Below are 22,702 nucleotides of genomic sequence, written 5' to 3' on the forward strand. Positions count from 1 at the left end.
TAGTAAATAAAAGACTGGGTTCTCTCTGACTAGATGGGAGAGAGAGAGAGAGAGAGAGAGAGAGAGAGAGAGAGAGAGAGAGAGAGAGAACCTGAACTGACAGTGGCGTCTACCACTGACTTAGTCACCCCTTTCTCAGGACCCTCTTCACACTGAGGCTGGTCCTTGGATAGGAGTGACCAAGTCATAAGTCATAAAGCAGTAGACATTGGCTGACGACTGGCTTAGGCCAGGCATGTTCTTCACCACTCCACCAGTGCAAACTCACTGACTCAGAGGTGTCCCTGGGACACCAGTACTACTGGGTGTCCCTTTTCACAGGTGAGGAGACAAGAGAACGAGTGACTGAGTCACACAAATGCAGGTGGCCAGCTCCAGGCCCTTGTCCTGGGCTGCCATCTTCTCTGTCTTTGTAGCTACTCTATTTTGGCCAGCCATGTAAGCACCGGTCAGCTAAGGAAAGTGCCTACCTCAGCTCCTGGCTGTGTCCCAAGGGCCCCCTGTTTGTTCAGCTAAGCACAGCATTTGGAAGGGCGGATCCCTGGAGTTTAACAGACAGCCTGACCCGTTGATAGGTAAGGCCCAGATTCAGTGAGAGGCTTCTCAAAAAACAGGGTCTCAGTGAGTAAAAGCACTTGTCACAAAGCTGTGAAGACCTGAATTCGGATCTCCAGAACACACACAAGCTGGTCAGAGTGAGTGCCTTCGTGATCCCAGCATCCAGATTAATTCCCATAGGGGTGCTTGTGAGAGAAAATACTAGAAGGGTCCACCAGAAACATCGACAGTTATTAGCTCCGAGTAGAGACTTGTGGGTAATTTTAACATAAAAATTACTAGCTGGGTGACGTTGACATGTGTTTGTCATCCTGGCACAGAGGAAGCTGAGGAGGCAGGAGGATCAGGAGTCCTCTGCCAGCCTGAGCTGCAGAGCAGGATCTGTCTCAGAGCACACATAGGTGTCGCTAGCTTTCCCGTGCTTTCTAACTTCCCTACACATTGCAATTTGTGCTTTCAACAGGAAAAATGAATCGGTTGAGCTTTTCTTGCCTGGGCCCATCCCTCCCCACCTAAGATGAGCTAGGATGGGCTAGGTGCCTCACTCTGGGGAGACCAGCCGGATCCTCCCACACACCCCGTTTCTCCCAGACCTTTAAGAGAGGCGAGTTGTTCCCCAGATGCCCGTAAATGCCTCATAACTGTGAAGCATGGTCGGAGGCAGGATTGCTAACGCAGCATCCTGTTTATTTAGGGGGCAGCCAAGGCAGCCTTTGTGTAGGGGGAGCAGTCAATGGGATGAAGCCAGGCTCCCCAAGGAGCCCCCTCTCAGAGTAGAAGAGGGAGGTGGACAGAGAGGACCCAGTGAGGTACAGAGGCTTGGAGAGGCACACAGGGTTTAGAGGTGATCTCATCCATTCCTTAGCAATCACGATTTCAGGCAAGTCACTTCCTTCCTCCCAGCTTCTACTTGCCCCTCTGTAAAATGAGCCACCCCTTCCTTCTAACACAATGATTCTCAAACTAGGGCAAGTGCACCTCAGCTTGGGCACTCGCGACATACCTGTGGATATCACTACTTGAGGCAGGGGCACGGCTGGCGTCACCCTGGTGCTTAGGGCTTCCCCATCTCTGCCACTAGGAGCTGCACAGGCTGCAGGGCCAAGGCAAAAACACGGCCTTGGGGTTGTCTCAGGTGGGTGCTGCTATGAGCCCAGCTGGGCCAAGGGTGCCTCCCCCTCTGCCTGTGCCTTGGGGAACCGGACGCCATGAAAAGCTGAGCCGTGACTCTGGCTTCGGTGACTTTGTTTTCTCCTTTGCTCCATGGTCTGGAAGATAATCAGTGTTTCCCAAATGTCTCCTGGCAACACTCCCTCCGCTGGAGGTCAGGGCCTGAGCAGTCTGTAGGGATCGGGATGCCATTCTGATTTACAGTGGGCTGTAACGGCCTTTTGCTCTGAAGATGACTGGCTAGTCCTAGGGGTGCTGACACAGCAAGGCCAGCTGAGAGGTCAGGAAGGACAGAGTGGGTCCCCCTTTCCTCCCAGGCTCCTCCAGTGTCCTAGGATACTCCCGGTGACATAAAGTGGTATGTGCATGCGGTAGCTCTCGGTATTGGGTTCACAGCCTCTTGCAGGAAGGAGGCTGTGCCCCACTGTTAGCATAGCCCCTTAACAGACCCACGGCCTCCTGCACTGCAACACCCTTGCTCAAGACAAGAGCTCTGCCAGGATAGCGTGTCTGCTCCACAGCCCCACCCAACCCACGGGTCAGACCAAGGCTGGGCCCTTCCCACTCCCTGTCCCATTTCCCCCTCTCAGTATTAGAGTCTCTCTGAGACCCTCCACCTTTACTAATCTGTACATACATCCCTGCTCCTCTGCTTCCAGGGCAGGGGCTCCGATCACTGTGGTTCAAACTCCGATCCTCCTCCACACCCCAGCATCCCAGCCATCTGCAGGAAGGTGGGCTTGCATCAGCTCACCCTCTGCGCCCCTACTGAAGGTGGAGGCCCACCCCACTCTGGGGAGAGATGTCCCAGGCTTGGGTGTTGATTTTGTGTGATGAACTGGGTGTTTTTGGTTTCTCTCTGAGCTCAGTGGACTCTGGGGTCTCACTGTCAAGCCTGCGGGGCCAGAGATTTAGGGCCTGAAACAGACCTTGGTTCTCACAGCCTCACGTGCGCATTTATGCCCCAGTTTCAGAAATTTAGGCTGCAGCCTGCCTGGCTCTTCATGAAAGCAATGTCTGCTTCCGCTTGCCATCCTACAGGCACCACACTCATGCTCAGCCAGCCGGCTCCTGCCTCCACCCTTCACACCAGGAAGAGAAGCAGGAGAGGGACTGGGGCCAGGCAGGGATGGGGAAGGGCTTTTAGGAACTTCCTGGAAGTCCTGTCTGTCATTTCTGCTTATATCTTATGCATATTGGGGTTCATGTATGGAGCCAGGGACCTGACAGAGGCCACCCTTAGAGCTTGGAACTGACTCCTGAAACCTAAGGCAGGAGAGCAGAGCAGAGAGTGGCCAGTAGGGGCATCATCTGGCCTCAGTCAACAGTCCATCTTCTGTCCTTCCCCCAGCCCCCAGACAGGGCTTCTCTGTGTAGTGCTGGCTATCCTGACTGTGTAGACCAGGCCTCGAACTCACAGAGATCCGCTTGTCTCTGCCTCCTGAGTGCTGGAATTAAAGGCGTGTGCCACTATGCCCAGCCCATCTTCCCTGTCTGAATCACTTAGCTTTGCGTCAGAGACTTGAGCAAAGGCCTGGGGACAGCCCAGGCTAGAAAGAGTATCTGGCAGTTAGCATGCAAGGAGGTGACTCGGGTGGGAACAGGAGGAGCAATTAGGAACCAGGACAAGGAGCCACGGGACGCTTGGAGACAGAAGAGAGGGAACCGGGCCTCCTGCAAGACAAGCAGAGGCAGATACTGAGCTGCACACACTGGGTCAGCTTTAGTGACCTGTCGGGTCCTCATAGAAATACACGAAGGCGCCTAGGCAAGCAGGTGTAGTGCCTGCCTCGGGGCACACGGGCCGGGCCGGGCAGGCAGCAGCTGGGAGTTCGATGTAACCTCACACAGGACCTGAAGCTCCTGAGCCATCAGCATGGGGTTCAGTAGAATTCCAAGAATTCTCTCTCCCTGAGTTACCTTCCTGGGGCTTCCACAGCAGAGTCTCTGGATTTGGGGGAGCTGTAGGAAAGGGGTGGGGCACGCCTGATTATAGATCCACCTACCAGATGGTGGCCAGCAGCCTGGCTGAAGGTAAAATTGGGGGAGCATACAAGAAGAGAACAGACTGGGAAGAGTGGCCCCAATACGGGAGTCTTTAAAAGCTTTTTTGTGGGCTCCTTTTTTGTTGTTTGTTTTTTGTTTTTGTTTTTTGAGACAGGGTTTCTCTGTATAGCCCTGGCTGTCCTGGAACTCACTTTGTAGACCAGGCTAGCCTCAAACTCAGAAATCTGCCTGCCTCTGCCTCCCAAGTGCTGGGATCCTTTCTTTATCCAAACCTTTGGAGTGTCTATCAACACAGGAAGCAAGCAGGCAGAGGCAGCTGTGAAGTCGCTTTACTGTGGGCTTGTACACCATCAGCCACCCCCCGGTGACCAGCTCCCACCCGAGTCCGTCCTCACAAGGGACAGTGGATACAAACAAAATAGTTCTCTAGAAAACAAGGTTTCCACCCCTCCCCGCCCTTTGTCCTACCCCTCTCGCAGACAGTTCCTCTCTCTCCAGGCCTCCTTGGGGACCTGGGGTCTGGTGAGTGAAAAAAAAAAAAAAAAAATACAAAAGAGAATCAAGTCAGCGACTAGAGTTGTAGGCAACTGTTGTTCCGGGTTCGCTGGCTGGTGGTGGCAGCCAGGAACAGGCGCTGGGGTGTGCGCAAGAGTTCTGTGTGTGTGTACACGTGTGGGGCAGGAACCTGCGGGTGTTGGGATGAGCAGCCTGTCTCCCCAGTCCCTGTCTCACCGCCAGCAACAGAAAGGAGGAGGGGGAGGAGGAGGACGGCGAGGAGGAGGAGGAAGAGGAGGAGGAGAACAACAAGAACAAGGACAACAATAAGAACAACAAGAAGAGAGCAAAGAAAGAAACATGGGAAAATGGAAAAATGATAGAGACATTAGGCCATAAAAAACTGAAAATCGCAGTCCGCCGGGCCAGGGCTCCACAGCGCCCCCTGTGGCCGGCGAGGGCAGTGCCGGGCGGGGCTGGTGAGCGCGGGCGGAGCAAGGAGGGCGGGAGGACTCTGCGAGTAGCACCTGGGAGCAGCTCGGCCGCACCCGTGTCGCCGCCGGGCCAGGGACCCCTGGACCCTTAGAACGGGCTCAGCAGGCCAGACGGGCGGCCAGCCCGAGCAGCAGCAGGCATCCGAGCAGGGTGTCGGGGCGCGGGACGGTGCCTGGCGCGCGGTCACAGTCCGGGCCAGCGTCGTCGGCGAGGTCACAGCGGGGCTGCTCGCAGCGAATGCCGGTGTAGCCGGGCGGGCAGGCGCAGCGCTGGTTCTGCTGGCAGGTGCCGCCGTTCTGGCAGAGCAGCTGGTCATCGTCGCACACATTGGCTGCGGGCCGGAGGGGACAGTTGAGGCAGCTGTGGGGATGGACTGAGCTTCTGCAATAGGGAGCTGGGACCCCCCCGGGGGCGGCACTTAGGACGCACACCGTGAGAAACATCCCTGCAAGGTGGGATCTGGCTCCTGGCTGTCCCCCCGCCATTGACCCCCCCTAGACTCTCCCGTTCCTCCCCAGCAGTGGCGCGGCTCTCCAGAATCAACTGCTGCTGTCTGCTGCGTGTCTGACAGCCCATGTTCCTCGGATCTCGCCAAGCCTTCCTTTCTTGAGCGCAAACAACAGCGCTCTCAGCCAACTTTAGTCAGTTCCCCTTCAATCCCTAGCTTCCCCCCGCCCTCTTCCTGGCTCCCACTTTCCACGGATTCTGTCCACTGGAGACCGGGCAATGCCCACTCGACCCCTGCCCCCGCCACTTTGAACCCCTGCCCATGATTGCATCAGACCTTTTTCTCTGCAGCCACGTGCTCAAAGCCCACCCCCCAGCCAGCAGCAGGCCCACGTAGGCCCCTCCCACCAAGCTGGATCACGCAAACAGCCTAAAGGGTCTGCCTTCAGGGGCCGGTCTACTCACGATAGCATCCTTGGCGCCAGTAGTGTGTGGGAAGGCAGTCGTCGCACTTGGGCCCCACCGCGCCCTCCCTGCACTCGCAGAAGCCTGTCTCATTGCATCGATCGTGCACAGAGCCAATCTGGTTACAGTTACATTCTGGGGGAAACAAGAGCATAGGCCATGTGCAGCCAGAGTGGCCTGTGAACCTACAAATGGGTCCTGCCCCAGGCCCAACCTCTATAACCCGCCTTTGTATCCTTCTCAGCTGAGTCTCTTGCACTCCCTGGCGATGATCCCCACAAGGCTGGAGGTCCTGAGGAATGCTGGTGCATTTACATGGCAAGAGAAGGCTCAGCATAGTTTTTCCTCTCCTGGCATCCAACACTCTTTCTAGTTACACTGTGAGGGCTGAGCCAGCCTCATTGCTCTTTCTGGACAGCTGAAGTGGGGACTACCAATACCAAGCTATGAATATGACAGGTGACAGTGTCTGATCAGGATACTGTAGTGCTTGCGTGCATGCGTGTCTGTCTGTCCGGCTGTCCTTGCCCCCCCTCCCACCCCCCCAGTCCTTGAAGCCCGGTGCTTGGCCTGAGACAGGCAGAAACGAAGGGATCTCCTCTAATCAGATCCATTGGCCCTGCCCTGTCCCTGCAGCTGGCCCTGTTGACACTGGCAACACAATTCTGCTTGATCACTTTAGAGTTGATGGAATTATCTGAAGGCCTCAGCCATGATCCAGAGTGGCAGCTCTAGCTTTGCAACTGACCAGGTGGGAGAGGGGCGGTGGGGGGATGGGCAGTGGCTCTGCTGACCGATGGCTAAGATCTAGCAGCCCACAGACCTGAGACCTGGCACCTGCTGCAAACAGGTGGGAAGATGGGCAGTCCTGACGACTGCCCTTCTATGCTACTGGGTATCAGTTGGGGGCTATGGGTTTGGCTTTTAAGGTCTGTCCCCTGCCCAGGTCCAAGGAATGTCATGGGACTTCTCTACAGAAAAGGCAGTGCTGGCCCAGAACACTGAAGAAAGAGTGGGTGCCTACAACGGCTGGCTCTGAAGTTTTGAAGGACAGTTTCAACAACAGAGGAGAGATAGAAACTGCTTACCTAGTCTATTGCCCAGCTTTCTATGTGCTCAGAGAGGACAAGGGATGGGCCAGCTTCGCACAGCAAGCCTTCAGCTATAACTAGCACCTCTGCTTCCAGTGCCTACAGTTGGGGGTCACTAGTAGTGGATCTTCTGTCCCCTTAGAGATGCTCAGATGAAGAGGGCCTCGCCGTGGGGTGTCCGCACCTCCGCGGCTGATTCTGCAGGGTTGGAAGCCCACTCCTGCGCCTGGTGCTTACCAATGCAGACATTCTCATCATCCAGCTCCGCAGAGCCATTGCGATAGTAGCCCAGGCGGCAGTGCTGACAGTGCTGGCCTCGGGTGTTGTGTTTGCAGCTGACGCAGGTCACCACGTTCAGGAAGTCAATGTAGCTGCAGCGGTTGGAGTGGCCGTAGCACTCGCAGTCTGGACCAGCCAAGTGAGAGAAACGCCAGTGGTCAGTGAGCATTTGGGGGAAATCAGGGATACAGAGAAAGGCATACCCAAGAATATACAGGGAAGGTGGCAGGAAGCATCTCTGGGAGGACCTGGAAGGGGTTTCAGGTCAGGGACACTTGTGTAGCATGTGGCTAAGGCTCGCCCTGTCAGCTTTGAGTCCCCAGGAGGCCTGTGGGCAGACAGTCAGGGAGGCCAAGGCAAGGTTTCGGGGCAAAGTGCTGTCTGAAGGACGCCTGCATGCTGAGGCGGACTAGGAGGGCGGGGTCATGCTGCAGCCTGCATTTACAGAGGTAGTGCAAAGGTTCCAGGCTGGCTAGAGTCCCCTCAAGGGCCTGTGGATGAATGGAGTCAGACACAGATCTGGTCATGATGGCATGGGACAGAACCTTCCACCCATGCTGCTTTGGAAGAGGGAAACTGGCTACTATCTCTGCAAGTCCACACAGGACCCTTCTTACTAGCCTGAACCTCCCACAAGTTTGGTTGGCACTGAACTGCTAGTTTCGGCACGACTCTGGACACCTATCTCCTGGTCTCCTCCAATCTCAGCCCAGCTTTTGAATCTCACTGTTCAGTTTAAACCAAGGAGAGCCACCTCTGAGCCATTGTGGGACCTTTTACTCTCCCTCCCACAACTGTTTTTAGTTTTGTTTTAAGACAGGGTCTCAAAAAAAAAAAAAAAAAAAAAAGACAGGGTCTCGGGATTGGTGGAGGAGTAACCGGGAAGTGGGATATCATTTGAGATGTAAATGAATGGAATGATTAATAGTAGTAATAAAAAGACAAGGTCTTGGGTAGTTCAGGCTGATCTTGGACTCAGTAATTAGCTAAGAATGATCTTGAACTTCTGGTCTTCAGATCTGGAATTACAGTCGTGCAAGTCCACACCCAGTTAATGCTGCACTGAGACTCCAGTGCAGTTTCTTCCTCTGCGCTAGGCAAGCACTTTACCAACTAAGCTACATATTCAAGCTGCCACACAGGTTCTCAGGCTGACCTTTCAAATGGCTCTGTCAACTCCCATGACTGCCTAGGTCAAGGTCCCAAGGACCTGGAATAGCAGAGGTCAATCTGGAGGGCCACTTTTCCTTCAGCAGGATAGACCATCATTGTGTCCCTTCTAAGGGACTCAGTACCCCCATGCCATTACACATGAAAGTTGGCCACATGAAGGCAGCCATCCCTAGAGGACTTCAGTTCCTTCTCTTGTGATGAGCAGGGTGGCAATGACCTGGTCTCCATATGGTCAAAGGCACACAAGAGTCTGGAGAAATACCTTTGCGATATATCTAGGAGAGCTGGTGCATCCACCCTTGGGGCTACCTGACCCGACTTTACCTTGGTCCTCCAGAGACACTGGCAAACATCTTCCAAAATGCCCCCAAAGAGTGACCCAGGTGTCCCAGATTCCATTCCAACCAAGACAAGCCCCTGGGCCACACCTCCCAGGGGAGCCAGGACAGGCTATTTGTGGCAGCTGCTTCTCCTGCCATGTGCCTGCCCACTGTGCCTGAGTTGGCTTCTGACTCATCCCAGCTTTCAGCTCCCTTGGGGCTGGAGGGACTCAGCTTAACCTTGACCCAGCTATTCTGGGAGGGTTTTCTGAGTTGGTACCAACAAGCTAGTTCTGTCCTGCATCATCTTTCTCCAGCAAATTGGAGAGGAGGTGGGAGGCCTGACTCGGGCCACCTTCTTACCTTGAAATTCTTCAATGGGTATCACCTGGGGAGACCTGGGCTTGAGCTGGAAAAGCGTAGAGTCCTTGGCTCGGGAAGGGACAGCGACAGAGATAGCTACAGCTTCGAGAGATGAGAAACGAGTTCTTACACCTGCTACGGTCCAGCCACCGGGGAAGCCATCCATACCAAGGCAGAAGCTAGACCAAAGCTCCCGAGTGCCTTGGGCTGGCCCCGGGCAACCATGTTACCTGCTCACATTTGGGGTAGGGAGAGACTACAGGGCCCTCGGGTGTAGAGTGTGGTTCTTCTCGGAGTCCCAGGCTAAAGCACCCTGTAGCCACGACAGTGGGTACCTACTGCCGCAGGTCCCTCCAGAACACCTACTGATCCTCTGGAGCAATACCCAGGTACCTTCGCCATCCCCTAACACCCCCTACCTGCCGCGAAGACATTTGCTGACACAGAGATATTTGTCCCTTCTGCTCTTCCCCCTGTCCCCCAATCTCTCCTGGTTATCAAATCCCCAGTCTAAACCGGACGATAAAGACTGCATCTTGGGGGTGGGGGGAGATGGATTGTTCAGTGGTTAAGAATGCTTGTTGTTTAGTTCCCAGTACCTGTGTGTTAGCTCATAACTATCTGTAACTCCAGTTCTAGCATTCTTCTGACTTCCATGGGCACCAGGCACACACGTAGTACACATACATACGTGCAAGCAAAACACACACAAAATAAATATGTTAAATACTTTTAAGACTGCATATTCTTTCCTTCGGAGGACACCCTTCTACTCTGGCTAGGATGGGTCCTTTGCTGTCCTCGGAAGTGTCATCAAGGCAAGAACGCAGCAGCACTACCCTTCCCTGCCTGGAATCCCACCAGAGCCCAGCTCCATTCTTGAAGGTAAGCATGCTGTTATCATAGAGAAAACAGGCTCTGTGCTTCCCACTAGGACTCTGTGGCTCTTCAGTGGGGCCAGGGCAGGAGATGACATGTATTCCCTTCTAGAGAGGATGTGTTGATTAAGGAACCTCTAGGATGCTAAAAGAACTTCTGACTCTCCAGTTGTGCAATCATTTGCCAGTAGAGGGCGCTCAAAGCCTGACTCACTGCAATTCATTCCGGGGGTGGGGGTTGGGGGTTGGGGGGTTGGAGGGGAGCTTGTGGTGTTGGATGGGGTGGGGCAAGGGCAATAGGACCGAGAACAGGTCAGCTTGGGACAGCTTAGGACAACCTTCCTTTCTGAGGAGTCAAGCTAGCCCAGCTACATCCACATCCATCTATGGCTAAAGATGAGTCCCCGTCCTGGGTGTTTCCCCACAGTAGGAGAATAATTAATTCTCTTGACCTGGTCCTGAGGGGCTTCTCCATGGCTCACACCTTCACTTAACTAGTTAGGTTGCTGGGTCTTTGCTTCAGACTTTCTCTGCCACCATCATAACTCATAGCCACGCCTATTCTGGTCCATCTGATCCTCTCTGGGCCCCATCAGCTGCCTAGGTATCTCACATGTGACCCACATTGTGAGGAGGGAGAAGCGATGTTCCTGTAATGAAGGACATCCTTCTATACACTCCGAAGCCCTAGGAGAAGGGTTACAGATGTTATCTACTGGTTCCCAATAGGGGCAGAGTTGGGAGTAAGGCAAAGGGTAGCTACAGGCCCTTTACCTCATTGCCTTCACCCTGAGTTCTGCCTCCCCACGACTTTCAGTTCTTGGGGCCCCCACCATATAAGCCTGCTACCCCTACTACAGGAGAGGGTCTAAAATGGAGCTCCTGGGGTCTCAGGCCTGGCATAGGCCCTGCCCCCATACCTTCTGCACTGGAGGACACCTGGGGCCAGAAGGAGCTGTCCCCAAGAGGGGCCATAGTAGGTGGCTTGGTCTGACCTTGGGAGGAAGAAGAGAAGAAATCAAGTCATTCAAGGGATGATGCCCCTACCATTCAGAGGCTCCTGTAAGAAGCAGCGCTACAGGGTCTATCTACACTGGCCGTGAACCAGGGCCCAAATTCACTCCAGAGGCAGCATCTATACTATTGCAGCTGCAGAGGCTATGCACACACTTGAAGCCTAATGAGAGGAGGCCCCATACCTGAGGCTCTGAGGGCTTTGGATAGTTCTTCCTTTACTGGGCACTGCTTTAAAAAAACCTTCCCTCTTTGTGTGGTTTCTGTTCTAGTTTAAGAGCCAGCCAGAAGCTGGGTGGTGGTGGCGCACGCCTTTAATCCCAGCACTCGCGAGGCAGAGGCAGGCAGATTTCTGAGTTCGAGGCCAGCCTGGTCTACAGAGTGAGTTCCAGGACAGCCAGGGCTACACAGAGAAACCTTGTCTCGAAAAAAACCAAAACCAAAAACCAAAAACCAAAAACCAAAAACAAACAAACAAACAAAAAGAGCCAGCCAGAACAGGTCCTGTGTATGGGTCCTGTGTGTGACACCTCAGGCTAATGCTGTACTGTGGGACAATGTCCTGGCCAGGATGATAGACCCATTGAGAAAAGTTCTAGAAGGCTCCCCAGAGTGTCCTCCCTTCTGACCACTGCCCATCCACCTCATCACGAGTCACCAAATGTCCCACCCCCAACATTCAGTCCCCAGAGCTGGACATAAAGCAAGGAGCACAGGCAGCCATCGCTTTGCCAAAGTCAAACGACAGAACTGCAAGAAGATTATGGGGGTGGGGGTCAGGGGAAACTGATGTCTTCCCTTCTGGAAAGGGATTATTCATGGTGGTTGATGGAGAAAGAAAAAAGAGAATCTACCAGGTAAAAAAAATGGTGGGAGATTCCCAGCTGGGAGCCTGAAGCCTTTGGACATCAAATTGACATTAATATGGTATTCAGTGAAGAGATAAGGCCGCAGGACTGAAATTGGCAAGGGCTTAATTAGAGCCCTGGTAAAACCACCCGAAGGCATCTTGCTTCTGAGTTCAGCTCCCCCCACCCCCTTGAGGAGTCTGAAAAGGATTAGACGCTCTAGCCCGGCTTCGGCTTCGGGATGGCACTGCCTTCCAGTCGGCATCTGCAGCTGGGGCTTCAAGGCCCAGCTGGGCTGCAGCTAAAGAGAACCCGGTGGAAGGCCCTGGGTCCAGGAAGGGAGAAAGCTCTGACTGCATTTTGCTAGGACATGCTCAGCTGTCCTGTGTTGTGTGCCAAGACTAGACGGAGGGTCTTTTGGAGCCAAGAGCCCATACTAGCTAGGACTTAATGGTGGGCACCTCTAAGCACCTGAGACTTCAGGGCAGGATCCCTGGATGGCAGAGGGGGCAGGAGTGGATGGAGTGAGCCAGCCCGGTGCTCCTGCTTGGACTGTGGGTTTCTTGGGACGTTGGGAAGCTGTTCTCTCTCTCTCTCTGTCTCTCTCTGTCTCTGTCTCTCTGTCTCTCTCTCTCTCTATCTCACACACACACACACAACTGGCTTTATTGAGGTATAATTTGCATACCATAGATGCAGTAGCATCTTCTGAAGCCTCCAATCCCTCCCCCAGTGAGACCAGGAAGACCACACTGTCCAGCCAGACAGATACGGGCATGCAACTGGGATCCAGACCAAAGGTCTGCCGAGTGTCCTGGGGACCCGGGCACAGGCCACACAGGCGCTAAGGATGCGCTAGGTGCGAAGATGCAGGCTGCTGTCTGTTACCTGGAAGCCTCCTTCTCCCCTTAGTGCTCAGCCATCCAGTGCAGGGCTCAGAATCGCAGATCTGACAGTCATGGCAAGTTTGCTATTGCTACCTCCTGCTCACTAGCAAAGTCCTGGAGTCAGCCAGTCTTGTACCCCAGGGGGAGTCAGCACTCAGACCCCACTCAGCTCACTGGGCCCCCTCTGCCTTCTCCTATTTAACCTCCAACACAGTCTGCCCCACACCACTTACACAAAGGCAGCTCCCACGTGGGTTCAAGGTTCCTCAGTACCTGACAGCCCGTGCCTGTCTCCCACCCAGGTGGACCACTGGTCAGTGGCAGGCGGAACACCCACCCCTTCCTGCTTATTACTGTTCCCCTCTGCCCATCACAGGTTCGGTAAAGTCTTTGAAGGAGGAGGCCCAGGCTGCTAAGCCTCAAAGCCCAGATTCCTCCACCTCAAAAGGGTTCTAGACAGAAGAGGTTTTCCTAAAAGTCTTCATCTCCCAGTCCAGCTCCCTACGCAATTCCCCTGGGGAGTGGTCCTGGGCAGGTGACCTTCTCAAGGCTGTCTGTTGACCTGGAGAGGCTACTCTGTGACAGAGTGTGAGGTTGATTTCTTCCCAACTGCTGGAGGGGTCTCTATCCTCAGATGTCACCCGCCATGGGACAGGGACAACAAATGATGGAGAAGAAAGGAATGAGGAGCCTCAGCCACATCTCCCCTGAAAAGGTTGGGGAGGGATGGGCTTCCAGGAGGAAGTTACTCGGCCACCATCTTGCTGATACCCTCTGGCAGGAAGAATCTTTTTAGATTCCCAGCATCTGTAGTCGGTCAGGCCTGGCAAAACTTTCCCAGGTGAGTCCAGAGGGCCATGTCAGGATCCCACACCACTTGTATGCACAAATCCTGCTTCAGGAGGGCACACAGCCAGCCAAGACTGTAGGTCTGTGTGTATCTGCACATGTAGTCCCTTCCGAAAGGCAGGAATTTGGCCTGGGCCTGTCTCTTCTCACTATCTCCTCCATTAACCCAGCCCTGTTTCCCCACTGGCCAGCACTGGACAGAAGACCCAGTAGATGACCACTGGGGACAGATCCTGAGCCAGTTCCATGGAAGGACAACAAACAAACCGTGTCTGAGGGACGAGGCACCATCTCTGGCTGAATATCTGGGTGGACTTGCTGCCATGGGCACCATCCTACAAGGTCCCCTGTACCCTTGGCTGCATTGGTCTCTGGGCCCTCCTTTACAATGTTTGGAGGGACAAGCAGAAGACAGTTCTGGGAGCTGTGGGGGTTGTCCCAGCTAGGACTCCTGGTGGAATGACTTCCTGGCATGGCCTGGGGACCCCCTCAACCAGGGCTTTGATGGGGCTAGATGCTAGCAGTTTCTACTCTAAGAGGCAAGCAAGTGACTGCTCTCCCTGGGTGAGGGAGGCAAGAAGGGAAGGGACAGGCCTCCCTGGGGTACTCTCATACCTACCTGTGGGCCGTGGGGTGCTTGGGGCTGTAGGAACTTGGATGGTAGACGTGGGGGGGATAGAAGTGATAGGGCCCCTCTGTGTGGCCTCAGTGGCCATAGGGGCTTTGGGGGCAGGATTTTTTCTGGACCTGCTGGTACCTGGCAAGACATGGAGAAGGCAAGAAAGGGTGGGGTGGGGCGTCCCAGAGAACCCTTCCCTTACCCTGATGTTGGGGCCAATGATGCTCACAGAGTCTGGTTTCCTTCTGCCCATTAGCATCCCAGACAGGGGTCAGTCTGGCTGAACTAAGACAGTCAGGCAGGGTGTGTCCCACAGAAACATGATGATGCCCTTGGAAGCATCCTTAAGGCTTGGGGTCTGCCACAGTTTGACATTGACAAGCCCTTTCCTGCTGACTCTTGGAGTAGTAGAAGATCCTTTGGGGGCATGGGGTGAGTTTGCCGTGTTTAAATGAGATGTTACTGTGTCCCGCATTGCACAGCCACCTGGCCCAACTACATGCTTGGGAGGACCAAGCAGATTGGAGTCAACAGGCACCCACACCATCCTCGGGGTTTCTGAGACACCTTCACTCTTGAAGATGCCCTTCCCCAACCTGACCTGCCCGACCCTCAGAGGATTGGCATCAGAGCTTGCCCCCTCCAGCCTTACGGCAGAGCATGCCATCTTCAGAGGTTGCCTGGAGGAGGTACCAGGTCAAACTCAGGGGGACAGACATTGATCTAGTAGAGAAGGCCCCTATTTCTGGCCGTGCACAAAGCACAGAACGGAGTGTGAGGAGACAGGGGGATTCTGTCCACTCAGGGGTCAGGGGACCCAAATCACACAAAAGCCCTGTCCTTCTTTCAAAGCAGCATAAGAAAGCTCCTAGGAGACCTGAGGGAGGGGTGGGAAGCAGACAGGGGTGATTAGGTGCAGTAGGGTACACGGAGGAGAGAGAGCAGAGCTAGAGAGAGAGCCCTGAGCAGCCCCTTCATGCCCGATCTCCAGGCCTGGCCGCAGAGTCTGTTCAGAGCGAGGTACTTACTGCCAAAGGCGGAGCCCGCGGCCGCACCTGTAGGGGCACAGAGGGTTACAGTGTTAGACACGAGGCCTGGCCACCTCCACCTGGCACAGGAAGTACACAAGGAAGGGGGAGCCACAGAGGTGTGTTCCAGCCCCACTAAACGGAGACTTAGAGGGTCCGAGACTGTCCGGTCACAGGGGCAGCCACAGTGGGATCATACCTATGTGGACTCTCGCTACTGACTGCCTGAAGGCTGCTTTTAGTCCAATTTGCAGATGGGACACTGTAAACTGTTTCTTCCCCAGGACACTGTGACAAGTCCTCCTTCCTGTTTAACCTCAACCTAGGCTCCCTAGGGCAGCATAAGGCACCGAGGTATCAGCTCAGCGTAGAATTGGGGGCGTGGCCTTGGCCTGCTGGTGGGGGCGTGGCCTTGGCCTGCTGGGGGACTTGTGGGAGCTGTGATTTCACGAAGCATGTTCTGGGGTGGGGTTGGGGGGGGTGTGCGGAAAGGCTGAATCCAAGTCTCTCTGTGCCTCTGTGGGAGAGGATGTCACCATCCCAGAGTAGAACTGTCACAGTCATGGAAGGAAGGAGTCAGTCACAGCTTCACTTTAGGTGGTTCTGAGAAAGGCTTTACCCTAGGAGGGAACAGTGGATTGGGTAGGCGACATGCCTTTCCTGGCATCTACTCTGGTCTTACACATCTTGGCAGGTCCCGTATGTGTGTGATATGGACAAGCCCCTGGGAGTGCGGGAACTGAGAGTGAGCACACATAGATGCTGGGAGTGGGGTGTAGAGGCAAGACTCCCTCCAAGTCTGCCCCTGAGGGAGAGGAAGGTCCAGTCCCAAGAGACAGGGCATAGAGAATTTTGGCTTTGGGGATAGGGAGACATGGCGGGAGGGGGTAGGGTGATCTCACAGGGGCCTTGTCCTTGGGGGGGGGGGAATTGAGAACTTAGGGTTTCATTCCCAAGACTTTGAGGTAGTGGGCACCTAGGAGGGGTGCCCCAGTGATTATGAAGAGAAGGTCCCTGAGCAGAGGTAGGTAGATGGAAGTGGGGGTGGGGGTGGGGCAGGCTCTCAGGGCAGGGAGGAGCCAAGACACAAAAGCCACTCCGGTCTGTTTGTCCACTGCTTAGGCAGAGCATGGGGACAGTGGCCCTAGGTGTTGTGCAGGTCGGAGTCTTGGTCCTTGGTGGTGGAGGTGACAGTCGGGAGGCTGAGGAAGGAGCCAGAGCAGAAGTGCCGGGGGTTGGGTCTGGCCTTAGGACAGATGGAAGGGTGACAAGCAACAAGGACTAAAGGAAGGCTCAGGATACAAAGAGATGTGGAGAGCCGCCCAGGATGAGGGAGCCCGACGGGGGCAGGCCAACAGCCTGCCAAGCCCCTTCTGTGTCTTTGAAGACCCTTGAGTGCCTCGGGGTGGCTGGCAAGTCACCTCTTCAAAGGCTTGTCACACTGCTTGCTGTAGCCCACGCACACCACGCCTGTCACCGGCTGCCTCGCTGCAGCTTTTAGCTTTGATCAGTCTAAAGCCACATGAATCTTTTAGGGGTGAGGGAGGGGGACAGATGGGACAGGTGGTTTAGAATATGTGGGCCCTGGCTTTGTCACTGGGTCCTGTGCTGTCTGGGACTAGTCATGGAACCAGGAGAGGACAGGGCCGTCTGGGCCTCTAGGTTCTCCTCTGGAGGGTGGGTTAGTCACAGCACTCCTGTGGTATTGTAAGGACTCAGGGAAGTGACATGTGACATCTGGTGCAGCCTCAGACTGGGACAGGTCATTTGGTTTCATGTGCCAACCTAGGCTCTCTGCTGCTCACAGCCTAGAGACTCGTGGGAGCGGTGATTTCATGAAGTATGTTCTAGGGAGGGGGTCCCTCGAAGAGTGCTCATGATGCAGAAATGTGTGGACAAATCTCTCACATGACTTCCCTTGATGGTGAACAAGGGGGGGGGGACGATTGGGCTGAGAGCAGGGGGCTTAGACCAAGCGTCTCAAAGGACATAGCTACAAAATGTGAAAGTTCCACTGAGTGCTGGCAGCTGTGGTATACACCTCATAAGACCTGGTGTTAGGGTGCATTCACTGTACCCCCGTTCTGCATTTCCATGGGGTTCCTGCCCTGCTCAGAATGAGGAAGGGTGGGAGACAAGATGCCGAGAAGGGTTGGCCTGCCTGCAACTAGGGCTGAGAATACAGCCTAGAAAACACAGAGGAGGGGAGCTGGGGGGGAACGTGTGTGTATCCATGCCAGCTGCCCCCTCCCCTCCTCTGTGTGGGTGTGTGAGCCACCGTACTGGGGCACAGAATGAGGACTGCAGCTGGGCAGGCTACATACGTACAGGCATTGGGAGAACCGTGGGGCAGCGGCAGGTAGGAGCCAGCTCGCCAGGCGCGTGTACGGAAGTTCTTCTTGCACTTGCCGCAGTCGGGGCCCGTGGTGTTGTGCTCACACTCACACTGCAGGCTGCCCTCGCGCACTGTGCACAGGTTGGCATGTAGGTTACACTTACACCTGAGGAGACCAGAGGGTGGTCGGGGTCAGCAGGCTCCAGGACAGGCCCCTGGGCCTCTGGTGAAGGCAAGAACTCTGGTGCAGGTCTGTGCTGGGATGCCCGAAGAGGGACTCTGGAGGAGTGGTCCCCTGCACACTCAGACTCCCCTTCAGCGCAGAGTCCAGACTCCCTCTCCCATGGTTTGGAGACCTTTCCTAGACAGGAGAGCTCTAGACCCCTTAGGTTGATTCTGGCTGCCGTCTAATTCATTAATGTCTAATTCATTCTAATTCTGGCTGCCGCATGATGTGGGATTCCTAGACCTCTGGGTGGGAGAGACTTTCTTATCCCAGATGTTTCAGCAACCTGACCACCTTAATTCCTTCTTACTTTTATTTTTTTATTTTAAGAGAATTCGTCTCACAAAGTCCAGGCTGGTCTTGAATTAGCTACATAGCCAAGGAAGACCTTGAACTTCTGATATCCCCACATCTACTTCCCAAGTGCTAGGAAGTTATTTTAGAAAGTTAAGTGTGTGTGTGTGTGTGTGTGTGTGTGTGTGTGTGTGTGTGTGTTGGAGATTGAATCCAAGGCTCTGTGCACACTGGGTAAACACTCAACCCTCTAAGCCACACCCCAACGGATGACCTTATCTCTTAACTAAGGTGGGCAGACAGGTGACAGGTCATGAACCGTACCTGTACATGCAGAGTCCTGGCTGAAAGCTGCAGACTCAGGCACTTGAGGGTGACAGAGAAAACCCCAGCGTCTCAGCCCTGTCAGTTCACCCACACATGCATTATTCACCATTTATTCAAATATTCATAGGCACCTCATCATTGTGCAAACTGGTAAATAAAGGGAAAGGAACAGGCATGGAGTCTACCTGTCTCCCACAAGTTCTACCTCGGGGTAACCTAAAATCGATGAGAGCACATTCCTTTTTATACAAGCATTTCATGATTGGGGATCCCTAGAAAAGGAGGGCTCTGGGCACTGAGCCATGACAGCCCAAAAGATCATAGATGACACAACCAGAACAGGAACTTTCTAGATCACTCACAGTGGCATGGAACTTGAATTTGACCGCATCTGGGCCAGCAACGCAGAGGTCAGAGCAAGCACTGAATACCGCCAAGGGGGATGCAGCCCATACGGTGCTGGCGTGCACACAGATGCCCAACAGGTGGATGCCAGAGGTACCAATTGCTATGATGGGAGGGGACCCCAGCGACCTCAAAGGTGTGTCTATCCAGGGCCAAGTGGGCACCTGGCTGGGCTTGGTGGAAACACTCAGGAATGCCAGCTGTACCATGTCAATCAATACTAAGGGTATTTATGACATTAGTGCAATCAGCTGTCAAGATGCTGTTGCAAGCTGGCTCTTAGAGTCTCTGCCTTTTAGGGAAATCCAGAAATATAAGTGCAGTTAGAGGACAGTTGAGAGTGGCTTTTTGGTGAGATAGTGCCACACAGCAAAGACACTAAGGACAAGAGGATCCCAGTTGGAGGCTGGAGCAGGAGGCACTCTTTGTATGGGTGTGGGAATGTGAAGTTCTTAGTAGCCCAAAGTTAAAGAGAGACCTGGACACAATGGTTCACACCTGCAAGCCCTCGTGTTCAGGAGGCTGAGGCAGGAGGATCTCAAGTTCCAGGTGAGCCAGGGTTATAGAAAGTCCCTGTCCAGAAAACTAAACCAAACCCACAAAATTAGTGGGGAGTGGGGGAGGTGAGCTGCTGTGTGTGAGAGTGAGTGTGCCTTATTTGAGATGGGCAGACTCCCAAGTTAGATTGTCAATATTTGCAAAAAGCAAATTGCGACTGGTATGCTGAGTGGAATCTTATTTTTATTAAAATATGCAAGGAAAATATTTATAGGATACCAGTAATGTAGCAGGCTTTGAGCTGGGGGTTTTAATGAATTAGATAAGTTAAATGGTTAGCAACGAGGATGGGGGAGGGGCCCTGCTCTGATGGAGCTCCAGGGAGAATGTCTGCGAACCCAAATCTGCAGGACAGTCTAGCAGGGAACCTTCTAGAAAGAGCAAGAGAATGAGGAGGTTCCTGGGATGGAGAGGAGGGTCATGGTGGCGGCTTAGCGCCCTAGTGGGACACAATGGGCTGGTTGACATCTTACAGCAGTGTGGCTCCTCTGGGCACATGGATCTGTCTGGGGACAAAGCCCAGGCAGGGTATCAGCAGACATCTTGGGTCCCTCACATACCTGGTGAGCATCATCCCCAAAATACCATTGCTGGGATCTGGGGCGTCGCCTGCCAGGCCACAGGCTCTGTCCCCAGCATGGGGCCGGGGGAAGAAGTCTACTGAACCCTTCCCCCCCCCCCCATGCTCCCCAACCAACATGGCTGTGTTCCCACAGCCTACTCCTTTTATCCTCCCAGAAGGCCCATCGCTCGCTACTTGCCCCCTCACGCCCACAAGCATAGCTAACACCTCTTGGTGCCCTTGTCTTCTTGCCTCCACCTCTCGCTTCCCGTGCCTGTGTCCCCTTACTAGAAATAGCCTGAGCAGGGGACCCCATTAGGGACAGGGATAGGAGGCAAACCCCACCAAATATCTACCATCTGCTGGCCTAGCCAGGCTGTCTGCCTTCCATGGCCTCCTGCGTTCATGCTATCCTGATGTGCAGGGAAATTAAGCTACAAGAGGCCCCCACTTAGTGTTTCCTCCCTCAGTCCTTTGACTTTATGATGGTAGCCACACTGGTTACACTCTCATACAGAACAAAATAAACGACACCAGCTATTCAGTGTTTTTTTTAAATAAGATAAGCCCCCAAGCGTGGCAATTCCACTAAGCCACAGGATAATCAGGAATTCTGGGAATGCCCTTAAGGTAGACTGTGAAGTTTGGTAGAGGCGACTCTGTTATAAACTAAAGTGCAGTTCATCCAAGTGATGGAATATTACACGGCCATGAACGCACATGCAAGGGATACTTCTAGCTGCAAGGAACGTTTTGAATGTGGGGACAAAAGGTCACAGTTCCTGAATGTTCTCACTCCACTCTCCCCTGTCAGCTTCCTCAGAGATGGGGACATGGACCCAGAATCCAACTTCAGAGGTCACAAGGCTCACACAGAGTAGAGCATGGAGCATGACATAGGAAGATGCCAGAGTGGGCATAGTGAAGTCCTCAGTTCTATAGCCTAGGGGTGAGGTGAGCTCATGCCTGTAATCAGCACTGGGTCAGGATTGCCACAGGGTTGAGTCCAACCTGGGCTATGAAGTGAGTTTCAGGTTAGCCTGAGCTACATTGTGACACCCTGTCCTACCTTCCCCCAATACACACACACACACATACACACACACACACACACACCCTAAACCCCAAAAGAAAGGCAAGTGGTAGAGAGATGGGCAGGATTACAAATGATTCCTACTTTCTTCTGTCAGGATTTTCCCCCGACATAGTTTTGTGTATCTCAGGCCTCTGACTCCTTAAATATGACCCTGGATTTTTTATCCTCCTGCCTCTACTTCCCCCTACCTCCAGAGTGCTGGGATCACAGAGCAGAAGCAACACCCGATTTGTGCAGTGTGGGGAATAGACCCTTCCCTTCGTGAGTAAGAGGTGAGCACTATACTCACTGAGTCACAGCCTAGCTTTCAGGTTCCCTAGGTTCACACTGACACACTCCTTGGCAGAGCAGAGGATTTGGGGGTGGTATGGCAATGCTTTTCTAAGGATCTTACAACAAACATGAATCACATGTGACGCATTGATCCAACCCCTTCCAAGGTCCAGGCTTGTTTTGAATGTTAATGGATGTTAAGGAGGCTCCACCCTTCCATGGCCAGGTGGTCCTAAGCTGTGTAAGGAAGATGGCTAAGCATGGGCCTGTGTGAGCCAGCAGGCAGCATCCTCCATGGTTTCTGCTGTACTCCTGTGGCTGTGTGTGAGTCCTGGCTGGAGGTAATGCTGTGTGAAATAACAAAGCCTCCACTTTGAGCTTGGACACTCTTAATGATGAACTGGAAGTGCAAGCTGAATAAATCTTTTCCTCTCCAGGTGGCTTTGGTCTCAGTGCTTTATCACAGCCTCAGAGAGGAAACCAGGACGAGACACTGTGATAGTAATGTTATCTGTCAGCCTGACAGGGTCTAGAAGCACCTGGGGGCTCTGGGGATGCCTCTGGGGTTGATCTGGATTGCATTAATTGAAATGGAAGGACCTGCCCACTGTGGGTGGTGTCATTCCCGGGCTGGGATCCTGGAGAATGGGAACTGAACTGTAGCATGCTTCCGTCTTATTTCTCTCTGCTTCCTGACTGAATGTCACGTGACCAGCTGCCTCAACTTCCCTGCCATCGTGTACTGTCCTCTTGACCCGTGGATCAGGATCAAACTTCTCTTCCATAAGTTGCTCTTGTCAGTGTGCTGTCCCAGCAGCATAAAAGACAGAGACAGATGTCATCACACACACTGTCCTGCCCTCATTGCAGCTCTGAGCTACGGGGTGGGGGTGGGGGAGCACAAAGAAGCCAGCTCACCCCCTCCAAAGGCACAGAAGTGGATGGCAGGCACTAGCTGGCATTGTAGGTTCTTTTTTGGGGACATTAGACCCTAGGAAATCCATATAAAGGAGGGTCCCATGCCTGAGCCTCTTTGGTCAAACATGCAATGGTGTCCCAACACCCCAAACAACCCAACTCACAGTGCACACCAGCATACCAAAGTCCTCCAGGAAAGAAATCTGTTTGACTTTGACAGAAATTTGTTTGCAAAGTGTATCTGACCTCCAAAGCTTTCTCTCTTTTTTTTTTTTCTTTTTATTCTTGTGAATTTTTATTTAACACCCTGCTGAGCTAGCTGGAGAGGAACACCCAGTTGTAGAAAGCCAGGAGTATATTCTACACCTCTGGCCTGAGGAGGGGCTATTTTTAGACATCAGCTACGTAGAGAAAAGATTGCCATCAACTTTGGGTGATAACGTTGACCTTGGCTTATTAAAAATGCATAAAAGATCAGCTGGATCTGAGAAGCAGATTGTGTCCATGCTAACAGGAAGGCTGGCTGTTAGAGCCCAGTGGCCTGGGTGGCATAGGAGGGGAGTGACTTGTTAGGGGCCATGCAGCAAGTCCCTCCCTGACCTTGGCTCTGCTCAGGCCCCACCGGGGCAGCCCCAACCCTTCCCTATTTCTGCCAGAACGGAGAAGGCATCTTGATCTTTTTTTTTTTTTTTTTTTTTTTAACATCCTTATTTTATTTTTTT

General features: G+C 53.6%; 1 protein-coding gene across 7 annotated transcripts in view; it reads right to left on the reverse strand.

The window, feature by feature from the left end:
* Positions 1-4,541: 4,541 nt before the first annotated feature.
* Ntng2 (netrin G2) overlaps positions 4,542-22,702 on the reverse strand; it is a 59,049-nt gene continuing 40,888 nt past the window's right edge. For 6 of the 7 annotated variants that reach the window (XM_029536755.1, XM_029536753.1, XM_029536754.1 and 3 more), the window contains 5 exons: positions 17,315-17,487; positions 14,987-15,013; positions 6,966-7,133; positions 5,638-5,772; positions 4,546-5,056 (listed from right to left, as the gene is read on the reverse strand). In XM_029536755.1, the coding sequence (XP_029392615.1) occupies positions 4,824-5,056; positions 5,638-5,772; positions 6,966-7,133; positions 14,987-15,013; positions 17,315-17,487 (736 nt within the window). In that variant the 3' untranslated portion in view covers positions 4,546-4,823. Of the gene's footprint in view, positions 5,057-5,637; positions 5,773-6,965; positions 7,134-8,863; positions 8,966-10,661; positions 10,737-14,986; positions 15,014-17,314; positions 17,488-22,702 lie in introns of all 7 variants that reach the window. The other variant, XM_021192833.2, reaches the window with a different exon arrangement.

Source organism: Mus pahari, chromosome 3 (assembly GCF_900095145.1).
Source record: "Mus pahari chromosome 3, PAHARI_EIJ_v1.1, whole genome shotgun sequence".
Taxonomy (NCBI): domain Eukaryota; kingdom Metazoa; phylum Chordata; class Mammalia; order Rodentia; family Muridae; genus Mus; species Mus pahari.